This window comes from Pleurodeles waltl, chromosome 8 (assembly GCF_031143425.1).
Source record: "Pleurodeles waltl isolate 20211129_DDA chromosome 8, aPleWal1.hap1.20221129, whole genome shotgun sequence".
Lineage (NCBI taxonomy): Eukaryota > Metazoa > Chordata > Amphibia > Caudata > Salamandridae > Pleurodeles > Pleurodeles waltl.
Window position 1 is genome coordinate 609,780,900 of NC_090447.1, and position 25,076 is coordinate 609,805,975.

General features: G+C 42.5%; 1 protein-coding gene across 1 annotated transcript in view; it reads right to left on the minus strand.

Moving 5' to 3' along the window:
- Positions 1-327: 327 nt before the first annotated feature.
- CDC16 (cell division cycle 16) overlaps positions 328-25,076 on the minus strand; it is a 146,494-nt gene continuing 121,745 nt past the window's right edge. Inside the window, exons 16-18 of the mRNA XM_069204699.1 lie at positions 9,043-9,178; positions 5,157-5,247; positions 328-1,315 (exon numbers count right to left, since the gene is read on the minus strand). Of these exons, the coding sequence (XP_069060800.1) occupies positions 1,041-1,315; positions 5,157-5,247; positions 9,043-9,178 (502 nt within the window). The 3' untranslated portion in view covers positions 328-1,040. The remainder of the gene's footprint in view (positions 1,316-5,156; positions 5,248-9,042; positions 9,179-25,076) is intronic.

The window sequence follows — 25,076 nt, forward strand, 5'->3', positions numbered from 1 at the left end:
GGGTTACAGCTCTGGGTCAGACATTGCGGAAAGAAAAGAACGTCTGTCGCTTATATGCAACTCCACATTGTCACTTCTGGGACAGTAAGGAGCCACTGCAGAGCCACACTGTACCACTTAGCAGCGCACAGGAGCATTGCAGGAGAAAAATATCTGGATCCAGTTTGGCGCATGGGGAGTATTCTAAGGTGAAGAACCTCTGGTAGAAGTATCCAGGAACAAAATCTGCACTATGCTTCAACATGAAGAGTACGATAATTATGTCAAACTACAACACAATAACTGAGCAATGTGTGAACATTTCCTCTAGTAAACACAGGGCAATCATTCAGTTCAAATATGTATTTAACTTATCTCTAGTGGTTGGACTTGCCTACGCATGTATTCATCAAATCACAAAAATGCATATAAGAAAATGGTCCCACCTTGTGGCATACACCCCTTTTGTGCACTTAAGCCACCCGTCAATTAAAATGATATGAATTCTCACATGAAGACACAAGGAAATGTGACCTTCCTTGTAAGACCAAATTACATTCTCCCTGGTAACAACTCCAATATAGTAGTTTTCTCTCTTATTTCTGAAGGGGTTTCAAGTACGCCACCACATCCCATATCATTATCTTAAGACACATTCACAATCCAGCCATCTTAACTTTTAAATATGTTCAGCTATGACACCTTACCGGTATCTCATTTATTGGCCACCAATTTACTTCACAGTTTTTGTAACACTTGTTAAGGATTTGTGGAAGCATGGTCAGTCATATGTCATGGACTTGCTCTAGCTTAACAATATGGTAGTATTGGCAATTAACGGTTGTTTTAATGTAGTTTGCATGTTTCGAACCTAAAAATATGAGAATTAATTTTTATTAATAAATTCTTACGGTCAGACAAGCACAGCTGTTTCTGTAGCAGGGCTTTAAGTTTATGGTTGTATAAAAATATTAAACTCTCCAATCATGACAGGGGTCAAACAGAATCCCAAATCCAAAGATCCTATATTTGTCACTATTAAATCAGTGCTGTGACTGGGCTCAAGTGCCGCTGTCCGACATGGTAGTTTCTAACATCATATCACTTTCGTTCATTTCAATCTCAAATGTTTCATCCACTTGAGGAGGGGGTTGTGTATCAGTAGTCTTTGGTTGGTGGCTCGATATTTCCAAAGCCATGATACCACTTTCATCCAGAGTCTGCCTCTCAAAATCAAACTCTCGCTCTTCCCATGGAGGAGAAATGATGTTCTTCAAAGACTTCATGGTGTGTACGTCAAAATCATAACACCTCAACTTGTCCTTAATTTCGGTTCCTAGAAGCAACAAAATGTCCATTACAAGATGCAAGAGTAGATTCTATAGAAAAATGCACACAATACATTCCCAATGCTTTTTCTACTTAGCAGTGTGGAGAAAAAAGAGACTGAATATCGTTGTCTACCAGCTGTGCCAGTGTGTTAAACGTATTTGAAAACCTGAGGCCTATAACAATGTCTGTCACTAGAAGCAAGTCCAAGGGTATTAAAAAACGAGTACGTTCATTGTTCAAATTTGAAAAATCCAGGGTTGCCTAGTAGGTAAGGTGCAAACCTTTTCTAATGTAATACGTCCTGATTCAATCTTTTACACCAGATCCTTATTAGTAAATGTTCTTACACCATCACATTTTACTTTTTGGCAGTAGCTTCAGAGTGTGCTTCTTAACAAAGAAAATCCAGTTTTTTCTAATTCCATTTATTTTTAACTACACAGTTAACTTCTTTTTCTTTGCACTAGAGAAAATGAAACCGGAAAGGACACTATTTCATTTACTGTTAAACTTTCAGGTTTGAAAAAAAAAAAATCATTATAATTGCAACAAAATAAACATTTACTCCGTTACTAAATATTGCCATCTTCAGATTCCGTTGATAGTTAAATACCACTTAGTCTTCGGGTTTTGGTTTATGACGTCACCAGAATCCCTCTATGGAACTAAAGGACCATATTACACAGGGATTCGCAACATAGCCTCTATAATTACCGCCTCCTTTTTAAAGATCTCATTGGTGCTGGACAAACTGTGAATGTTTACGTATGGCTGTAAGACTGCCTGTGCGTGAGAATGGTTTTTAAATTACATTTGTACCTAAAAAGAAAGTCTGTTACTTCTACCCAGTATTAAGAACTCTGCTTAGCGGACAGGAACGGCTGATATGTTGGGAAACTGGTGCCCACACAACATGAGGTGTTATTGTTACATGTAGAAGGCATCGCAGCTCAGTTAAAATGAACCTGTAGTTTGTGGCAGCATTATACAATGTGCTCTGCACTGCTTATCCTAGAGCTATGGGGGAGATGGATCCTTCTAGTTGAGCCACTGGACACAATCCAAGAAATTACTGGCTGGTTTAAAAAAATAAATCAAAGTAAAGAATCACACATTAGTCCGGAGAGGTGCACTCCTGGGCTCAAATGATGAAAACTACTATAAGAAAGTAAGAAAAACCATAGCTGTACATAAAACAAATTGCAACCCAGAGTGATGGCTCACCTTTCCAAGAGGAGGCGTAAGTATGATTGGTGCAGTAGCACCATATCCCTTGATGGGAGGGGAGAGGGCCATTAATCACCTGTTCCAGAGTCAAGATGGAGGAAAGCAGCAGGGGAGTGACTGACAGTAGTGCAGCTGCACGTGCACTCTCTCTCCCCTTGCTCATTCCCGTTCAGCCTACACAAGTCCCAAGAACACCCTTAAACCGGGGCTGAAATCTGTAATAATGCCCACCCTTAGAAACACAAGTGAATGGGAACAACAAATCTACAAAAGAGTATTTGGGTTTGTTCACCTTTCTTACGCTTACACATACTGCCAGTTAAGCACCATGGCTCGCCGAACTGCTGCAGTCTATAGGTTGCCAGCAGATAACAACTAAGAAAAGTAACCTGAAGCATCCTCTACCCATAGATAGTGATGTTATTGCTTGTGGGCGAGCCGAGGATAGCTGCTATGCTGCCATTTGTTTAGCCACTTGACGGATGTGGCAGGTACACACTATTGAGCGGTCCGGCAGCGAGCTCAGACAATGTTGAGTAGATCGATCTGGATTGATGGAGTTGTGCTTCAAAGATCAGCTGCAGCAATTCATTTACGTATCTCTCTAGAGACTTCTTCCAAAGTAAAACCCAGTGGCTCTCCAGCCACAACTTACTTCATGCTGTCCTCTGTGCGCTAAGGAAGGAAAATATTATGTGTCAAATTGACTCCAATCACTGCCAGTGCCGCACCCCGGGCTCCGAGCAGCCATGTTTCACTTCTCTTCCCCAATGAGGGAGAATACAACGCCACTGCTGCCACTGACAGGCATAACTTTCAGTGCTCTGAGGCATGATTTCAATCAAAAGCGCAATAATTCTGCAACTGCGCAAAAGGTGCCGGTGCTCAAAGCTCTCCTCTGAAAAACGTGGCTGCTGCAATTAAATGTGCGAACTCGGGATACCGAGGCAGAGTAACCCTGAAGACATCTTGGGCCTCTTTCATCTATTTACAGCCACACCCTGCCCCTCCAGCTCACTCTCGCAGCTTTCTAACTTTGTGACGTTTTTTCGCTTTTCTCGTCCTCTGTCTTTCCGATATGTGTCTTTTGCTACAAGAGCTCGCAGCGAATGCGTGAGGCAGAAGAATAAGCCCCGGCCCGCAAAAATAAGTACAGGTGCTCAGCACCGGAAACAACAAGCACAAATTAAGCACTGAGTGGAATTGACACAGAGGCCAGTCCAGAGTTCTCAAATTAACTCTTGTCTAGAGTGAGTTGTGCACTGTACCAATTATGGTTTAGCTCTAAATAATACTTCGCACTGCATCTATAACGAGAAAAAAACTACAAGGGCCACAATGCAAAAATAAAATTAAAAAATCCAAAACCCAGAAGTATATGAGCTACTCCGGTCCGACATACATGGAACAACTTGGGATTTTTCCCAGTCAGTAGATGCGCAGTCATCCCATACATGTATATATTTCTCGTAAAGATGCTTGTTTGTAAATTAAATACTCTGCTTATCTTCAATACACCCCTGTTCTTTCAAGACTGTTGGGCATTTCTCTAAAGAGCGCACATCATCGAAGGGCATGCCCTTGAGGGTTTCCTTGATACCTCCTGATAAACCAGGGTGGAGATGCAGCATTACAGCTGTGTCTGCTGACTCCAAGCCACACTTCAGGATCTGTTTGGAGGGATCAAACAGTTGCTGATCAATCAGAAAAAAAGCTTTTCCAGAGGGATGTAGGCTGCTAAATTGTAATCTTCAACATAGAGACCTGGCAACCGATGGAATGTAAAGGAACTATTTTCTTCGAAGTCACTCTCAGCCTCCCGTAAATCCTTAATCTTTTAGTTAGACCCAAGCTGTTAAATATGGCTCCATTCACCAATTGTGTTTGGTCTCAAAGTAATGCAACCAAAGCAAGGAAGCCGGTATTAATGCGGAGGCTGATCTTCCCTTTAGTCCTCAGAGTGAAGCAGTCACAGCTGTGTTTTTTCTCCTCTGTTGACCTAAAAGAGCACTCCCCTTTTGAATAAAATTCTGCGAAAGTCGGCCAACTGACTAAGGCATATGCAAATAACATGCAGTGCTAAAAGCCCACAGTCATCATTAAATGCCAGAAAACAGCCAGCAGAAGGCTTAAAAAGACATGACGCAATTTCTGCAAGCTTTAAATCTCTGCATTAGCTGCATGGCAGGAAAAGATAGTGTTTAGATCCCATGCTACACTTCAAGTGTTTTGATTTCATGCCACAATATACCTGAAATGTTACACCTATTTAAACCCTTGTGATCTGCAAAGGCTATTCTCTTAAGTATACTTGTTCTATCTTACATACTGTCAATACACATATAGGAAATAGGTCTCTCAAGCAGTTATATATGATGAAAATTGAATAGTATTAATACTGCTTTCACTGCAAACTCCAGCAACTTGTAACTTAACTCAAGTAAAAATAAAGGTATTTATTACATATAGTAATGATTATTTCTTACCGGTTATCCTATTTCCCTGCTGTTCGCTATTAATTTTGCAAGATTTGCCTTTATTTTATGATAAATTAAGCGGTTTAAATCAGTAAAATACTTTTGTTAATTAATAACATGAATACTATAAATCAACTTTACCGATGTATGCATCAGAATCGCCAATGTACATTTCTATGCAGTGTCCCAGCATGGTGACTGAAAACGTATCATCTCTACGAAGACCGAGAGCCTACAAGGTCCAGAAAATGAATAGATTAACAGAAAGATAATTACCAAACTAAACATTTCCCTCATCCCTTTCACGTATATTTCATTAATATACTGATGGGGAAAACAATCACAACAGTAATTGGAGTAAAAATGTAAACGTGTTTGCCCTCCGACTACTGCCATCTGTAACCTAGGACAGGACAATGACGAACTACTGTTAAAGAACGAGGAAAAACACAAGCGATAAACTAATGAAGAAACATTGTTTGTGTCCTTAGGAAACGACTTAACTAGTAAAGGCCAAATGCCACAACTTCTGATGACCAGAAGAGGCTACGAAAATTGTATCCAGGAGATTACCAAATAAAAGTGCCCCATGCCACTGGGGTGAGAAGATTAAAATAATAACAGTAAAGACTACATGTACCAGAATGCACGTGGATTCCGAGTTTCCTGATATATTTGATTGTCCTTATTTGCAAGTATATCTTTCACATGTGTAGCACTGAACAAACTTATGTTACCTCATCCTTCTAGAGATTAACATAATGGCCCCTTCTAAAGGCTTGGTCGACACAGCATACCTCAAACATATGCGTTTTAAGTTCTTGCATGTGTGTCGTAAGGTCTGGCAGTTAGTTCGAATCTGCTGTTGACTGCCAAATTTCAATTTCGACACCTCACTCGATTATAATCCAAATTTTTATTCTTTAGTCACTGACAGCTACTTAAACTGTCGTGAGCACTTGGTTTACATAAACTAGGGCATCTTTTTCCCGATGGAACACGAAGGTAATTTACTCACCTATCCAATTAACGTTGGATTTCTAACAGGCCTCCGGAATTTGTCGAGTCATCTTCCGACTAAGGAGGTCATGTTTGTTGATAATACGTTCTGGCTAAATTTGTTAGTATACGGCTCCGTGGAACTGTAAGTATGTTTTCCAAAGTATTTATAGGTAATAATGACTCTGCTGCAAATACTAGGCACTAGGCAGGTAAGTGGCAGTGAGGGTTTGGCATCGATGTCCCCAGGGCTGAGATTTGCTCAATGTCACTCGGTTAAAGGCTAATTTTTTCAAAATATTGCTCAATCTGTATTATGCACACACTATAGGCTGAAAAGAAGGGGTCTCGGAGCGATTTCTGTGTTCGCTGTCAGTCTCCAGGTGCAGATACCAATATATCTTTGTATCGTGTTCCATTTTGTCACCTTATTGGGCAAAGTTTTTTTTATCAACTCTGTTCTGAGTTTTCAGACTCAGAATTTGGCCCGAACCTTAGGCCATCTTGAGAAATTCATTATGTTAAAAAGGAGTTGCACATGACCTACATTTTTAACAACAGTCAAATACGTTTATTGAGCATACAAAAATGGACAGAATTAATACGTGACTGAAAGTGTTCAGATGACGTCCAAGGAATCTGCAGATTCTGTAAATATCTTTTATTCTTATCCAAGAGACAGTTGTTTGAAACTGTCATTATCTAATTCGCTAATATATTTCATTAAACGAGAGCATTGTAGCGCATCATGTCGTTCCTGAAGTGTAATACAGTATATATGACCTATAGAGTTTTAATTAGCTAATGCAATTGAATGTCAACTTTTTTTATCCGTTTGTACTGAATCTTTTTTTGGACGTATTTTAAAAAGGGAATTTTTTTACATTTATGTATGCAAATCCAAGAGGTTTAACTGGGCAAGTTTAAAATATGGATTGCATGAGGATCTGTCCTTGCTCACAGATATCAAATTCCTCTCATAACGCTCTGCACCGATTTCACATGTGACATACTGCTTTTAGCTGCTCCTTAACCAGTGGTATGTTTTCTCTGGGACTCATTTTTTTTTTTAGGTCGTGCTCACAAGCCCTTTGACATGCTGTAAATATTGTGAGCTTTTAACCACGCCCATCTCACACCCATCACTTTAATTTGTTCCTGGGCTTGCCTTTCAAAAACCACTTGGCATTGGTAAATGCTTTAAGTTTGTCCCAGCTTGAGGCTGTTTTTGTCACGCCTTGCAGACTGCCCCTGTTACATGGATGATTGCACAACGATCCCGATATATGTCAGTGTGGGTGAACTTTTTTTTTTCTGTCTCTCCCCTTCGTGCTGCATAGCGTCCATGGTGCTCACAGTACGAGCAGGCACAACAGCGTGAACTCAATCGGCGGTATTGGAGCATTGGTCACATTGTTCAGTTACCTAATCAGAGTAATTTCTTGAGGCTCTCCCCTTAAAACACTTGGAATTGATAAATGATTTAGGTAAAACAGAAATCTCAAAGCAAAAGCGGCTCTCCCGGTACATCGGGAGATCAGGTACTACAATATTCACTGTACTTGGGAAAATCACCCCATAATACTTTGCAGGGCATTACTTTTAGAAAACATTTTGGCTCATAACAGCCTGTAGCGGTCCTAGGGCAATGAGGCCACCACCAAAACATTCAGCATGACACACTCTTTCTGTCTAAGTCATCTCTGGGTCCCCACACTAGGTTAGTGGCGACCCCAAAATAATAAACCCTCTCATCAATCAGTGTCTTTTTAAGCTCTCATGACTGGAACTTTTGTTTTACAGTCAAGAGTAGTTAATGTTTTAAGGTCTTTCTTTGTATTATTATTGTTGCAGTAGGCCTGCCAGCTCTAAAAATGTGTATTGCTAAACCCTCTAGGGGCTAAATATATGGTTAAAGGGCATTACTTTCTGCCATTTTCTTTTTGTGTGGTTATGCTCTCTAGGGGCTATCTATATATGATCATGTTTCTTGCAAATGCTATTTTCATTGTGGTGTCCTGTGGGGGCTGTTCCAAGCATCACAGTCATATCAACATACTAAAATATTCGTGTCAAAGAAACCTGACCCATTATGCTTTGCAGGGCATTGCTTTTACAAAACATGTTTGCTCATTACTCAGCCTGTGATGGTCCTAGAACAATGGGACCATGTTCACAACATTAACTACAATGTGCTCTTTCGGCCTACATCATCTCTGGGTTTCCACTCTATGTTAGTGGGAACACCAAAATAATAACTCTATGTTAGTGGGAACACCAAAATAATAACTCCTATCACCATTCATTATCTTTTTAAGCTCTTCCGTGGCTGGAACTTTTGTTTTACTGCTCAGGGAAGTTATGTTTTATGGCCCTGGTTTGTAATACCATTGTAGTAGGCCTGCTAGCCTTGAAAATGTGTATAATGCACTACGTCCTGTAGGAGCTATATGGTTACACTGCATTACTTTTCCCCATTTTTGTTTCACGTGGGTATGCTTTCTAAGGGATGACTACACGGTTACATGACCATGTTACTTCCAAATGGTATTTTTATTGCGGTGTTCTCTAGGGGCTGTTCTGAGCATTGCAGTCAACAAACTATAATATTCGCTGATAGAAAATGTGCTCCATAATGCTTTGCAGGGAATTACTTTTACAAAACATTTTTCTCATAACTCTGCCTGTGGTAGTCCCAGGACAATGGGACCACCTTCAAAACGTAAGAGCAATGAAAATAAGGTGAATGGTAGATACAAACTTTCTCCAACCCGAACCTCTATCTGAATTAAGGAAACTTAGGAAAATGCAGTTGACATGGATAGGCTTCCCCTGAGTAGGTCAACATTCCGCTCGCTGTTGTAACACAAAATGACCAACTATCCATCCATCCATTTATCCATCTATCCATCCATTTATCCATCCATCCATCTATCCATCTATCCATTTATCCATCCATCCATCCATCCAGTTACACAAAAGAAGCAATTCATCAGTTAAAAAGAAACATGTTTTATCTAACACGTACCGTATGAAAATAGTCAATGGCACTCTCAAAGTTTCCCATTAAACTATGTATGTATCCAATGGCAGAATAGGTAGAGGCATTCTGAGGAATCAACACAAGAGCCTGTCGGTGGTATTCCAATGCATCTTCATATTTTCTATAAATAAATCCATGCAAATTAGATAATTATATACATAAAAAAGCCAGAAAAACGAGTCAAGAGATTCGGCAACCATGATTTGACATTTATATCAGAGCAGGGAGTGAGACCATCTAAATGTCACAAACATGCATGTAATTCATAAATCAAATTAAAACAAACATGATTCAGGATCACTTGTAAACATATGATTTGAATCTGAAGGTGAAAGGCCTTTTTTCAGAGCATTCTATAAATACAACTTTGAATCAAATGCAGATTAAAAAAACAAACAAAAAAAAAACAACAGCTTTTCATTTCATCCATAACCCTGCTACCACTTACACATTTAACATTTAGATGTGTTGTACACTGCTTTATTATCATAGGCACCTGGACACTTAGTCTGCCACTTGCCTGTGGCTTCTAGTTTCTGCTTGTTCCAGACTGATCCAGTGACACCGCAGCTGCCTGGGTTTTCCCACTGGGGTTTTCCCCACTCACCCTTCCTGCCAAACAGAAGTCACACCTACTTAACGCAGGCCGCAGTGTGACCACATCAGTAGGCAAATGGACACCTAGCTTCCTACTTGCCTGTGGCTTCCAGTTCTTGCTTGTTGCAGACTGATTCAGTGACACCACAGCTGCATGGGTTTTCACGACCTGTTTTTTTCCAATCACTCTTCATTCTGCCAACAGCAGCCCTGCCCACCCTAGGACCTACTTAATGCAGCAGAGGAAGCATGCAGTGGGCAGGCCGCTGGCCCTAAAGGCAAGCCCACCTGCAACTTGGCCGCGCCCAGCACCATGACCCTTGGCCCTCCCTCCCCCCGAAGATTCACCATTGCTGAGCTCTACACCCTCAACCCCGGACACCGCAACAAACACTGCCAACACACAAATCGATGCTCCATGTTAGGGCCTTTCACCAGCACCCACAGCCACTTCACCTGCCACAGCACACACACCAGCCCACGACCAGACCCACTCTGAACACACTACAGACACCACCTGAGCAAACACACCAACTTGCATTCGCCCTTCTCAACACAGTCACTATGCAAGCATTCCACTGATTTATGGGACCTCATTGCCACCTTCGCACTGGACATACTCTTCCTCGCAGAGACCTGGCTCAGTCCCACATCACCCCCAGGCATTGCCACAGCGCTCCCTGATGGATATAAAATTACTCACCAGGACCACACCAACAAGCCAGGGGGAGGAACATCCATCATCCACAAAGATCCCATACAGTACACCACCACCCCATGGAACGTCTCAACTTCAAGCTCCACACAGATGACAAAACAACCATCTGAGGCATCCTCTCATACCGACCCACAGGTCTACGCTTCAGCTTCTACAACACCATTGTAGACTTAATTGCGCCCCTAGCCCTAGACTCCAAGGACTACATCTTCCTCTGCAACCTAAATTTCTACATCAGCGACCTCAACAACACTGCACACCCCTTGACAGTATCAGAAGCCTTGGATTGACCCATATTGTCCACGACCCAACACACACGTCATTACACACGCTGGACCCCATTTTCACCTCCATCGTTTGTGTCAAATACAGCCATGTCACAGAACTCGCATGGACCGATCACTCCATCGGCCACTTCAGCATCTCAAGCCTCCACACCTTCACCCCCAAGATGACCAGCACCCCCACTGGAGGTGGAACAAAAGTTCAGAGACCAACTAGTCGGACTCCCTTGACACCTCCAACCTCGCTACCGTCACCAACCTTGAACAGGGAGTGAAACACTTCAACACCTAGATCACTAATTGGGCTGACCACATCGTCCCCATCAAGAGCATCATCCAGAGAAAATCGTCCAAAAAGGCCAGCTAGTACACCCAAGAACTCAGAACAGCGAAACATGACAGCAAACTGCTGGAGAGGAAATGGTGAGCCAGCAAGGACACCTCCAACAGAGCAGCCTTCAAGACCTCCCTCAACATCAACCACCACCTGCTGGGGGCAACAAAGACAGCCCTTGCTGCACGCACTGCAACTGGTGCCAACAACACCAATGAAGTTTTCAATATCGTTAAGGAATTCCTTAACCCAGCTGCTAGTGAAATCAACATCACACCCTCACAGGAGCTGCGCGACAACCTCGCCCACTTCTTCTACGACAAGATTGCAACCATATAGAGAAATTTCGAACCCCAACCCAAACCTACAGACTTCCTTGACAGATACACCACCACCATAACTGACACAAGCCACACACTGACCACCTGGAACATCCTCTCCACCCAGGACATCACCTCCAACATGAAATCCATCAACTCAGGAGCTCCCATAGATGCATGCCTGCACCACATCTTCAACCTTGGAAACTAGAGGATCAACCAGGGAGTCACCACCGTGCTCAACACCTCTATCACCACTGCAACATTTCCTGACACCTGGAAACACGCCGAAGTCAAACCACTACTCAAAAAATCCTCAGCTGATCCCAGCAAGCAGAAAAAGTATACGCCAATATTCCTGCTTCCATTCCCAGTGAAGGTACTGGAAAAGATCATCAACAAGCAACTCATGACACACCTGAAGTGGAACCAGTTGCTTGACGCCTCACAATCCGGCTTCTGAAGCAGTCACAGCACAGAAACTGCCCTAATAGCAGCCACCGACGACATCCATGTCAAACCCTCCTCGACCGAGGAGAAACAGCAGCATTGATTCCCTTGACCTCTTGGCAGTCTTCGACACTGTATCCCACCACATGCTGATCAAAAGACTCCACCACATCCGCTTCCAGGGGTGCATGCTCAGATGGATGACCTTCTTCCTCACTGGAAGAACCCAGAGGATCCACCTCCCACCTTTTACACCCAAACCTGCGGTGTCCCCCAGGGCTCATCCCTAAGCCCCACACTCCTTTTTTTTTTCATTTCAGGTACAAATGTTACAAATATAGAACTGAAACTATACATAAGTAGCATCCAATAATAATACTTTATTTTCTTCGGCTGTTTACATTACTAAAATCACCTTACAACTCCTTCATATTGGTCGATCAGATGTATTCACAAAAATGTATATTTGTTTTTTTGCCTAAGCTGCAGAATCAACAAAACACTCAGAACATCCCTTTAAATTACTTCCATACATATAAACACACCCTGGTTTCAGTCATTTCATCTATAGTGCGCTTAATACTGTGGTTACGTTGCCTTGCTTAGCTTGCTATTCCCCTAAATTCTGCCATATAGCTATGAACCTTTCTGTGCTCCCGACACGTTTTGAGTAGACTTCATAATAATTCTTGGTTCTTTTCATCTTATCCCACCACTTCTGCAGTGTATGAATATTTTTAGTCTGCCAGAGCTGCAATATCAATGATCTGGCTACTGCAATGACAATCCCAATAAAATATTGTTGATATTTAGCTAGCTGGCGTGTTTTCTCAGATACTCCAAAAAGAACTAAAATTGGCTCTAGCTCAATCCTTAAGCTGGAGCTATGATTTATTACTTTATCTCCAACCAAAAGAGAGTTAATTTGGGGGCAATCTAAAAAGATATGTAGCCAATTCCCCTGCCCCTCCCGATGACACCGAAAACATCGATCTGAAATTGCTGGAAACATTTTATGTATCGTCTCAGGGATGTAGTAAGCCATCCATCTGGAGAGAAAAGACATTCTTTAATAATTAGCTGCCCTTGTAGATTTATAGCCAACTTCTGAAATAGCTCTCCAATCTTCGCTGGAAATTACACATTATGCTGTTCTGAAAATTTGATTCCTGAATTCTGTAGTTAATTCAGAGGTGGATTGATCGACTAATATTTTGTACCAATTTCCTGTCACAACTATTTTACTCTTAATTAGAGCCCTCCCTATCAGGTGCTCTTGAGTATCTGCCATGGGTATATTAGTACTAAGATAATGGGATATCTGAAAAAAGCTAAAAAATAAAAATAAAAAAGTCTAGTTGTCAAAGTCTCCAGCCTTATTACGACCTTCTCCCATGTGATATATCTGCCTTTTAGAAGAAAGTCTCTCATTTCCGTAAACCCTTTACTATACCATTGGGCTATCACCATATCTGAAAGGTGCAGGCCGAAGTATTTACACTCCTGCAGTTGCAATTAAGTTTAAGCTGATGGTATTTGATGTGTTCTACTTAAAATCTCTGCTCTTTCACTAAGATCGCAAATATATTTGTAACGTGTTTTTTTTTTTTTAGTAGTTTGGTAGTTTTGATAAATGCTAGGAGACTTATTGCTGATTCTTCGATCATCCTATCGACCAAGAATGTTTCCAGGGTTTCTAAGCTATCCAAATATTGTGCCAATGTGTCCTGCAATGCAGCCTTATAATAAACTTGGAAATTAGTAAGCGCCAAACCCCTTGACTTGTGTTGAGCTGCACTACTGAGCCTCACCCTTGGGGCTTTTTTCCTCCATATAAAAAATCGTATCATGGAGTCCAATTCACGAAAAAGGAGCTATTTATTCTCATTGGCACATTACTGAATAAAAACAGAAGAAGTGGAAGAATTGACATCTTAATTAAAGAGAAAATCCCTCCCAGAGTCAATGGGAGAACCATCCATCTGTCCAATAGTGCTTGTGCTTTTTCAAGCATCCTAACGTAATTTAGGTTAAATAAGTGGCCGTAGATCTTCATGACATATATTCCCAAATACCTAATGGGTTTGGATGAATTAGCCTGCTGTTGCAAGCCAGAGGGAAGATTCTCTGTTCCTGCATTAAATATGAGAACCTCTGTTTTACTTTCATTGACTTTAAAACCCCCTATTTGAGTGAACTAATTGATTTTACGCAGGACCCTTTGTACACTGTCGTTCTCTGGTTTTAAATATAAAATAATATTGTCTGCAAATAACTTAATTTTTGGCATAGCTGCTATTGGTGACACAATATCGTTCGAGCTACGTATTATTTGACCCAGAGGTTAGATAAAAAAGGCAAACAATACAGGGGAAAGAGGACAGCCCTGTCTAGTACCTCTTTTAATCTGGATTGTACCTCTGACCTTTGAGTTGTTAACAATTCTAGCATGAGCGTCCTGATACAGTTGCCTTATCATTGAGGTAAATTGCAAGGGAAAACCAAATTTGGTCAGGCTGTATAGCAAGGCTTCCAGGTTCAGTAGATCAAAGGCTTTCTCTGTGTCTAGCATTGTCATTACCACAGGAATTGCATTCACAGAAAAAAACTCAACTGACTGTATTAAAAAACAATGTATATTCGATTCCATCAGTCTACTGGCTACAAAACCATTTTGGTCTTTGTGTATTAACTGGTGCACAACCGTTGTGATTCTAATTGCCCAGACCTTTGTTAAAATTTTGTAATATACATTAAGGAGGCTGATTGGGTGATATGCATCTGGTTTCAGCTGATGTTTGCCTTTTAAAAAAAAAAAAAAAAAAACCTGACTATTGTTGAATCTTAAAATGTTGAAGGTATTTCTACGCTCTCGAATATTGCATTGTATAACTCTGTTAGGAATGGTACTAATTCCTCGCAGAAGGTTTTATAGAATTCTGTTGGGAAGCCGTCTCCACCACAAGCTTTTGCACTTGGCATTTTCTGAATAGCTCCCTTAATCTCAGAGGGCGTAATCTTCTGTGCTATGTCGTTCTGGACATTTAACAGCATTTTTTATAACGTGATTAGCTTATAATACTGGTCAATCTGTGCAGGCGAAATTGCATAATTGTACGCACAGACTCTTGAGTAAGGCAACATAAATACCAGTGCAATATCCTTCTCATGAATAACAATTGCACTTGTCTCGGGATCCTGAATTTGATGTATTATCTGCTTTCCATGTTTTATACAGGTGGTCCAAGCGAGGTATTCACCTATTTGTTGGCTTTCTTCATACACCTGCTGCTGACAGGCCCTTGAGCTAGCTACTTCTTAAAAAATAAAGAAATCTATGACCTTTAACCAGAGCCATCTCCCCCTTAGGGTCTCTAATGACCTATTTTATAATCCAATCGACTCTGCTACTTAAATATATTGCCACCCCTCTTGCCGCCAGCCCAGATGGTGCGAATAGAGCTGCGGAGTACCGTTTTGGGATGTAAACTTTGGGGTTATTACTTTTTAGGTGGGTTTCCTGAAAATAAATGACTTCGGGTTTGATGGATGTCAGCCAGTATAACATTGCCTGGTATTTCTGCCTGTTTGAAATCCCATTTGCATTACAGGAAATAATATTAAATTTGACCATAACTTTTAATTAATTTGACATTAGCGTTCTTCCTGCCATACCTAGTGTCTGCTACTTTATGTAGAAACCTGAATTTTCTTGACCCTTCAATCCACGCTCGTGCACCCACTCGCTCAACCCCCACCCCACGTACACCCCCTCCCTCAACCCATGTCCCCAACCCCATCCCTCCCCTCCCTGCTTGGGTGCTCTGAACTTGAGGCCCTCCCGTCTAGGGACTCTGAGGACTCCCCTCCCTTGACCCCACCCAGTGATCTTGCCTTAACTCTACTGATCTGTTTTTACTTCCCCATCCCTTTACCCCTACTGTGGTGCCCTGACATAACACTGTTGACGCCGAAACAGCCTGGAGGCATATTAGTCTTTTCCCTTTCGGATGCTTCACAAGCTACAAGCACTTTTTTGACTGATTTTCCTTAGCCTCACGTTCCCATGCTAGCAGGCAGGTAGCTATCAACTCAAACCACAGTGCAATGTTTTTACAATCACCTCCCATCTGAACTCGGTATGGCATTCAGAAAAGTTTTTGCCGCTTCCACCATATGAAATATATTACCACGCCCTTTATATAAAACTTTCAGTTTTGACAACTGCACCAGACCAGCTGTTGCTCCCATTTTCTGAAAAGCCGCAATCAACTCTTAACTCTCAGCATCTGCGCTCCGTAAGTGCAGACATGTCAGAGAAATTTTTTAATGAATAATCTCCTGGAGCTACAAAGGTCCTTGCTTTAATAGGCAGTGTAAAAATGTTTTCTTTAATGCGATAGACACCAAAGTTGACCACCATCATCCGTGGGCATTTTGCACCTATGGAATGTACTGCTGGGACTCGATGAGCACGTGTAATTGTAAGATCCATCTTGCTGTCGGCTGGTTCCAAAAGAACGTACTGTTTAATCAGATCTGTGACTAATTTAATAACCGTCTGACCCGACTTGTTCCCTTCTGGTATTCCTGTGAACCTTAAATTAGAGCGGCAGGAGCGATTCTCCGCATCACTGACTCGGATCTGAAGATCGGTTAATTCGGCTTGGTATCTGGCAACTGATGCTTCCATCTGTGATCCGCCATCCTCCAGGTCTGATACTCGTTGTTCAACTTCTTTAACACGAGTGCTCAATTGCTGTATGTTATTGTTTATGAGGCTGAGTTGAGTATCCTTCTTACGATTTGCATCCTCTTGTCATAGTTTTAAAGCCTTAAGTTCAGTAAGAATCTGAAGACGCATAGTCTCCATAGCTGAAGAGCCTTCACCGACTTGTCCCCCTTCTGCTTGATTGTGAGAAGTCTGCCAAGTATGCCCAGAACCTGAATAAGGCAAATAACTCAGATTTTCGACTATTTTGCCAACTTCCTGGTGGCCTGCTGTGACCCCCCCCCCCCATCTGAATTGAATCTGGCGTCATCGAATAAGTTATTAACCCGGGAAAGAGGTAAGGGTCTGAGTGTTGCTGAGTATTGAATAAATTATAGGGGGATGGAGACTGGCGAATAGGTATTGAGTTGTGTCTGGCATGCCCCTCCTCCTTTAAATGTTCTGCTGGAAATGCTAGTTTAAGTGGTTCTTTGAGCTCTTTAGGTCCTGCCACGGTAGATAACGGATACGTCTGTAGTTGCCCATTGCTATTTCGTTGGGAGGTAATCTGACCTTGCTCTGTTTGTTAGAAAGGGTGTAGATCTTGCGGCCAATTCTGGTTGTTGCTGGTGTTCTGCAAGTTGCCCTCTATCCAGCCTCTAATTGCATGCTCCTTGCCCTCAATTTCCATGATTGCACCTTTTGCTTTGGAAATGGTCTAGGAGTCAAAGGAGGGAAGTGGTGATTGAGAGGGAGGTTGCAGTACTGGAGAGGTTGTGCCTAGGCTAAAGGTTCTCTCCCATGAGGCAGGATGTTTAGTCTTTAGATTTCTCGCCACCTTCATGGATTTACCAGATGGGCGTGCCATGGGCTGCAGATCTCGAGTAATCCTTTTCATAATTTTAGATATTTGTTTCTTTTGACATGTAGCAGGTCCTCCCCCCTTTTATTTATCTGCACCAGCTTGGTTGCCACAAACCACACCCACGCCTATGCGGGACGTTTCCGTAGCCCACCAATCTGGTGGCGTCCCTACAAAGAGGGCCTAGCGTTACTCTCTCTAGGTGTGGGGAGGGTGGGGAGAATTTATGCGCCTTTTGACATGCCTCGGCCCCCCCTCCGCTGTAATGTTGTACCACTTTCTATTCTGTGCCCTGATGCACTGTACCAATGTCCAACGTCCGTGATTGTTCTACATTTTAGAACCTTTGAATTGCATTCCCTAATGCCTCCCTTTCTCTCAGTCCACAAACAGTCTGCCAAACAGAAGGTGATACTCCATAGGTGGAAGTAGTAGCAGCAGGCACTGAGAATATGTAGAAGAACAATCGGGAAATGCCAGAAAACTCGCAAGTAATAACAGTAAAGTTGCTGAGTAGATTGAGCATCTACTGGAGTAAGCTGATATAAGCTGATTTGCAAAATGTTATCAAAATGCAGAGAAAATTATTTCAAGTGCCTTAATGCAGTCAAAAATAGAGTCCCAAAACAGTCTATAGAAACCATTTTATATTAATTCGTCCAATTTCATTCAGAGCCCAGCCTCCACCAAGTTGAGGAGGATGAGCAAACATTTTTATCCTTTTATACTTGTTTTTTTTCCCAATCACCCCAGGTCCCTGTGGCCGTGACCGGGTTCATGCTCCTGTTTCTCCTGCTTTACATGGTTTTAATTATTCTCTTTTTAATCACTCTCAATCCAGCTCCAGCACGAGTTGCGAGGGGGGGGCCTGATGGGCTTTGTCGGCTGGATAATAGTCGGTGGGCGCCTCTCCACGACAATAGCAACCTGACCAGTTGCATTCCTTGTGAATCTGCTGCTTGTGACCACCTGCCAGGTCAAAAACTTGTGAGCAGCTTAGATTTTGCATCCACAGATGCTGCGTTGCTGTGCTGATGCCTCCGTTGCTTCGGCGTTAGCCGTGGAGCATGACGGGATCTCCAGACGCGGCTCCTGCTGGGCTTGTTGCTCAGCCCCACACTCTTCAACGCATATATGACCCCACTGGAAACATCGTCAGATCCTGTGGTCTCAACATAATTTCCTTCACAGACGACACCCAACTCATTCTCTTTCACTCACTGACGAACCCTTTACTACAAGAACAAACTTCCACAGATGCATGACAAGTGTCACTGACTGGATGAAGCACTGCCTGCACCTGAACACAGGCAAGACAGAAGTAGTTAATTGATTTTGGTAAGAAACCATAATAGCATACATAGATATATAAAAATTTACATTTGTAAAACAGTCCATATAAAATACACATATGATTTTAATAATTTAGGACAAAAGAAGAATATATTTTTTAAAACTACTTAGAAGGAAACTTTAAGTACATATGCAAATAAATGGAGGGAATGCATATTTAAAAACAATGCTAATCTAATAGATCGTCAGCTGCCCAAGACAGAATACACATAACCATATTAATTACCTAGAAGTGTGCTATGATATTTCTTCCATTTTACCATGTATGGAAACTCAAGATTCGACCCAAAAATATATGGAGGAAGGAGACAATCCACCTCCAGCATACATTACTTGGAACTACTTAGAGTAAAATCTTCAAGTGCATAGCCAAAGAATAGACCAAGGACATGGTTAGTAAAAACAGAGCTCAAATATTTCATCATCTGCTGGTTGCATGCCTCTATAAACACTGAAGATGCAATATGTAAACATTGAAGATACAATATGTATAGTCAATTGGTTAAAAATTCCATTAGGGCAAACCCCTCCGTCTAATGTACCATGCATGCTCTTGGTATTTAGTGACTGCAAATACTATCACAGCATTTGTGTCGTATTTAAGAATTCTTAGGGCCTCCCTATCATGCCTGACACTCAGAAGTTTGCAAACCGCAATTAGCCATTTTCTGCGCGGCTGTATATACTGGGGGCAAAAGAAGAGAAAGTGAGCCTCAATTTCTTTATCCGATAGACAAAAGGGGCAGAACACTGAGGAATCCTGCTTGACTCATTTGGTCCTTATGGTTCTTAAAGGTAAAAACCCATCTAAATTGGAGATAAAGCCATTTGGCAATGGGTGGGTAAGATTTCATCCATGAACTCCTCATAAGCTGGAGAATATTTGACATTTAAAAATTGCCCAGACAGATTCTCACTATCATAGTTCTGCTAAATCTGTTCCAGGGCGCGATTCCAATAGGCACTTTTCACTATCTGGCTCCCTTAGCTGCAACTGCTGGCGAGTTCCAGAGGTCTATCATTGTCAGCTTCTCGCACTGCATCTTATCTTTCCTGAGCTATAGCATTACTACCCTTCTATCACAGGAAATCAGATCACTTAGGGAGTCCCCTCTGAAGTGCCAGCTCCTCATTAAACCACAGACTTACCCAATGTAATAAGGGTTTTAAAGCTACCTCCAGGTTAATAGGTCTAAATGCTAAATCCAACTTCAGTGGGATGAGGGGCGTACCCTTTCCAATCTTAAATAGACCCCTTATAAAGATATTCTCAGCCACTAAGAGGGCTATTGCATCTGCAGATCACCTGATTTCAGGCCCATAAGTTGCTGCCGGTAAAGCTGCAGCTTTATAAACCTGAAGGATCGGGGAAACCACCCCCCCATCCCACTAACTTATGTTTCCTACTAATCAGATAAATTCTCTGATTACGATTTTTACTCTTCTCTATTTGGTGAGTCCAGGTCAATGTGTCAGACAGCCAAATCCCCAGATAGTCAAAGTGTTTGACTTGTACAATTATGGAGCCTTGAACTACCATTCTCCCCTTGAATGATTTATGGGTATTAATGACCATCATTTTTGTTTTCAGAGGGTTGATTTCAAGGCCCTGCATCTTGCAGAAGGCCACAAAAGAATCCAGCTCTGCCTGAAGACGCAATGGGGTTCTAGAAATAATGAAGGTATCATCCGCAAACATAAAAATTGGGATTGAGGTTCCAGCTAACTTAAGGGCATCATGCATACACTGAGACAGCTATTTAACTGCACCACTGATATAGAGGCTAAATATTCTCAGGGCCAATCACATCCTTGTTTTACTCCCCGCTTGATCAGAATCTTGCTCGTCAGGTCCCCACCCAAATTCCACCTTACTTTTGCAAAGGTGTTTGTATGGAGGGCTCTTAAAATCCATAAAAGTTCATATGGGACCCCAAGAACCTTCCACAAACTATCCCTTGGGACTAAGTCGAATGCCGACCGCAGATCTATAAAGGCAAAGTACAAATGGTCTTTCTTCAGAGTAATATACTTCCAACACAGCAGCTTGAACCGGAAGACCTGATCAAGGGTATTAATACTGGACTTAAAGCCTGCCTGAGCGTCTTCAAGAATATGATTATCTGCAACCCAGGACTGTACCTTTGCCAATACCTGTCTACAGGAAATTTTTGGGGCATTATCCAGCAAGCAATTGGTCTATAGTTGGCGGAGAGGTCCCTACTCCCTTTTTTATAGATTGGTACAATAACCGCTCCTCAACAAGTGGGCGGTAATTCTTCACCCCTCATAATGGCATTACTAAGGGCATTTAGATAGGGACGCCACACCTCAGGATGGGATAGAAAGAGGTCACCCGGAATACCATCAATCCCTGGGGCCTTTTCCTTCTTCATGTGCATTAGTGCTAGCCTTGTTTCTTCCAGGGTGAAGTAAGGGGGCTCTGACCCAATGTTATCCACCTTCTGTAAGAGGTTAGTTTGAGCCACTGGAGCAATAATGCAATCCCCCCTCATTATGCTCCTCCAATGCATTGCCAACGTGCTCCCGCCCCTTCTCACTATACAAGGCCTGATGTATTCTACCCACCTCTCAAGCTATATTACTATGTCAAGATGATTATCAATTATCTGTGAGCTGGATGCTATCAATTTCAAAAATCCCTTTGTATTCTTGCTCTTAAGAGCATTAGTCAGCTCATCCCATTGATCCGTCTCCCAACTCTTTTTCGCTTTAGCTAGAGTAGACTTATAATGATTCCTTGTGGAGGTTATTTGTATTTTGGTGCTCGACTTCAGGACTTCCAGGAGCTTGGTCTTAGCAGTCCGACATTCCTTGGTGTACCACCCTGGAGCGTGTTTAAGGGAGCGCCCTCTCTTCCTATCTTTAAAGAACAAAGGCCTTAATTATTCCATTAACTGGCAGTGCAGAGGGACCATTTCAGGCATACACCCTCTCTTGTTAGTTGCCTCAGCTAAACTGGCCACAAACAGCACATAGATTTGGGTTTTGATATCTTTATTACCCATAACTTCTGCCCATTTGACACTCCTTCTATTATTACCTGCCTCTACCAGACTCATATTGTAAGTTGGGGGTAGATTACTGCTTGTGAACATAACCGCTGCAAATATACCACTTAAAAGCGTCATGGTCGCTATCTGCTCTAGAGATGACAGCCATATCAATTAGAGGGGCCCACACATCCTGATTCAGCAAAAGGTAGTCGATATAAGATTTAACAGGACCTCTCTTAAAGGTCAGCTTGGGAGGGATATCATATCTAGTGCTGCCATTTGCAATTCTTAAACCATGCTCAAGGATCAGATCTTTCAATTGAGTTGCGACCGCACTCAAGGTTTCTATAATTTGATCAAACACCCCGTGGCTATCCATTGTACTAATTGGATATGGCAAGCAATCTAGCCACCTCAACCCTATTCCGAGCCTCCTGTTACAGTCACCAGCAATAAGTTTCAGAGTACTACCTTTAAGACTCTGCAAAATATCAGCAAGGTGGGCCACTATGGGGGAGAGTACATTATAGGGGACAGATCTTATATACACATAAATAATAGCAATGTGACGCACCACTGCAGAAGTTTTTACTTTAACATCTACCCACAGCAAGTCCTTAGTTCCCCCTACAACACTTTTCACTATTGGGAAGAGATCTAGTTTCAACCAAATAAGCAATCCACCAGAGGCTCTACCCAAGGTAGGAGGAACTGCACCTGACATAAGTGACATCCCACATATAAATACCGGAGCCACTGCCCACGTTTCCTACAGAAGATTATTTGATAGTAGTCAATAAACTCTCCCCATGCCAGGTCTGCTAGCTTAGCTAGAAGACCTGCCACATTCCAAGATAGTATTCTTATTGAGTCGTTACCAGATGACCATCTTCCAGTCGTCCACCCCCTACTATTAACAACCTGGGCTTCTAGAGTAGGGATCACCTCTGCATATGAAGCTATACCTCTTCCCCTATCACTCTTAGCACCTAGCTCTGAGTCGTGTAGCATCCCTCACCTAACAGTAGGACCCTGAGATTCCAGAATAGAGTTAGCCTCTGACTGGAAAGCTGTATCCCTCCCCTTGTCTCTATTGGCACCTATCACTGTGCACTGTGTAAGCAGTAATCTACCCGGCCCATATAAGCCACCATAAGTGAGTTGGTTAAAGGTAGCTTCAAGCTCTGCATTCCCTTGTTGTCAATCAACCTTGGCTAACATGGAACACCTGTCCTTAAAAGCAGAGTAGTGTAGAGGAGCTAGGGGATTGCATGCTAGGGTATTTAGGTCGCCCTTTGCTGGGTTAGGAGCTGTGCGTTTGAGTCTTATATTTGAGCTTGAACGGGGCTTGAACATCCCAGGCTAACAGCTCATCCACCATTTTAAAGCTCCCTAATTTCAGCCCTATATCGCCTGTTTGGAGTCCTGCTGGGTTACAGTGAGTAGCATACAGGGTGTCATCCCTAATTACCAATGTGAATCCCCTAATGTAACAAAGCCAATAGATTACTTTGTTCACAGAGGAATATTGTGATTCTCTACCTCCACACGGAAGTCTAGGGACATCTATCAAGTAAATGTCACTCGGATTTCGGTGTGCTTCATGTTACTGCAGGGACTGCAGTACCCAGAAGGGTTCTGGTCTCTCTGGCAGACATTTATCCAAATAGGTTGTGTTTTGTGGCTACTATTCTGATCAAGAGTGTATATTCCCTCAATGAGCTATCCTCTTTCAAAGCTAGGGGGTAATGGGGTTACTTTGCCAGAAAAATCTTCCTTGCCCGGGACTAACTCTGGAGCCCTTTCACAGTTGAAACTTAGGCTTTGTCTACTGTGCTGAGTCACTACTTTATTAACACCTACTTCAGTACATATGTTCTCCACTAGTAGTGAAAGTTTAGCCACCATTGTGTCTAAATCGCTAACCAGCGTGCTCATATGCTCACGCAAACTTCTGATCTCTCCTCTTAGTAAGAGAAACTGTGCAAGAAATTCGCTCAGATTGGACTGGCTAATGTCACTTAAAACTACACGCCTAGACATGCCAGAAGAATCCTGCTTCTCGGGTGAAGCCCCTGCAACAGTGGCTAGAGGAGCAAAGCGATTGGAGCAGTCAATATTGATTACAGATGAGCTTTCCATCTGGAAATTTCCCAAATGCTGATCTCCATCAGCCACTGACCCGCATTTAGCTGGAAGCTCTTCACAAGGGGTGGTACTGGCATCCTGCATTAAACCAGCCATGCTACACAGACTGGTGGAGGTTTTATTTAAGTATGAGGGTATACCCTTATGTTTAGCGTCTCTAGACCCCTCCCGCTGGGAGAAGCCCGGAACATTAGATGCCAATAAGCCCGCCACCTCTACTATTAGATCATCTATTTCATTTAAAGTGCAGTTTTCTGATGAGTGCCTTGGTATCTTACTTATACTTGCTGCCCCTGCAGGCTTTTCAGTAGCTTTATGTTTGCCCATCATTAAAAGAGCACAGAGCGCAACAAGTGTGTTTAATACTAACACAGTCAGACAAATCACAAAGGTCAATAGGTCAGCACTGAGTGCATTCCAGACCAGCCCAACCTCAGGAGTTATAGATAGGTAATACCAGCTTGAAATTGTTCACCCACAAATTGCTAGCAGTCTTTTACATGGGTACCCCGTCAAACAGCAGTTTATTTGGGGTACCCCGTCAAACAGCAGTTTATTTGCCTTCAGGATCTGGTGTAATGATGATGGTTCTTTGTTACAAAACAATCTCATAAATATCTGCCCTCATGGATAGTCCAAATGTGCTGATCGAATCCTTGATTCACTCAGCACTTACCCCTTCTGAGGATATTAACGAATGAAGCCAAGGGGAGTGGCCCAGCCCTGCCTCTTCCTGTCGCTGACGGGCACAGGAAGGGCCTGCCCTTGGCCCAGGCACGTCCTGTGCCGTGTTGAGAATGAGGTGCTTAAGTAGTGCAGAGTCAGAGCAGGTGTGCTAATCACAAAGGACCGCCTAATGGGGCCCAATGCCTGCTGGTAGTTGGAGTCTCCCCCTGTAGAAGCTGGTTGTCTAGCACGTCCCATGCTGCATTGAGAATGAGGCCCTTAAATAGTGCAGAGTCAGGGCAGGTATGCTAATGACAAAGGACCGCCTCCTGGGGCCCTATGCCTGCTGTTAGATGGAGTTTCCCACTGTAAAAGCTGGTTGTCTATCGCAAGACAGAAATACTGATCTTTAGCAAGAGCAGTAACACATGGAATGACTCCCGGTGGCCATCAGACCTAGGACCTACACCCACTCCCTCCGACGACGCCAGAAACCTCTGAATCATCATTGACAAACTCACAATGAAATCACAGATCAATGTAGTCTCCTTCACCTGCT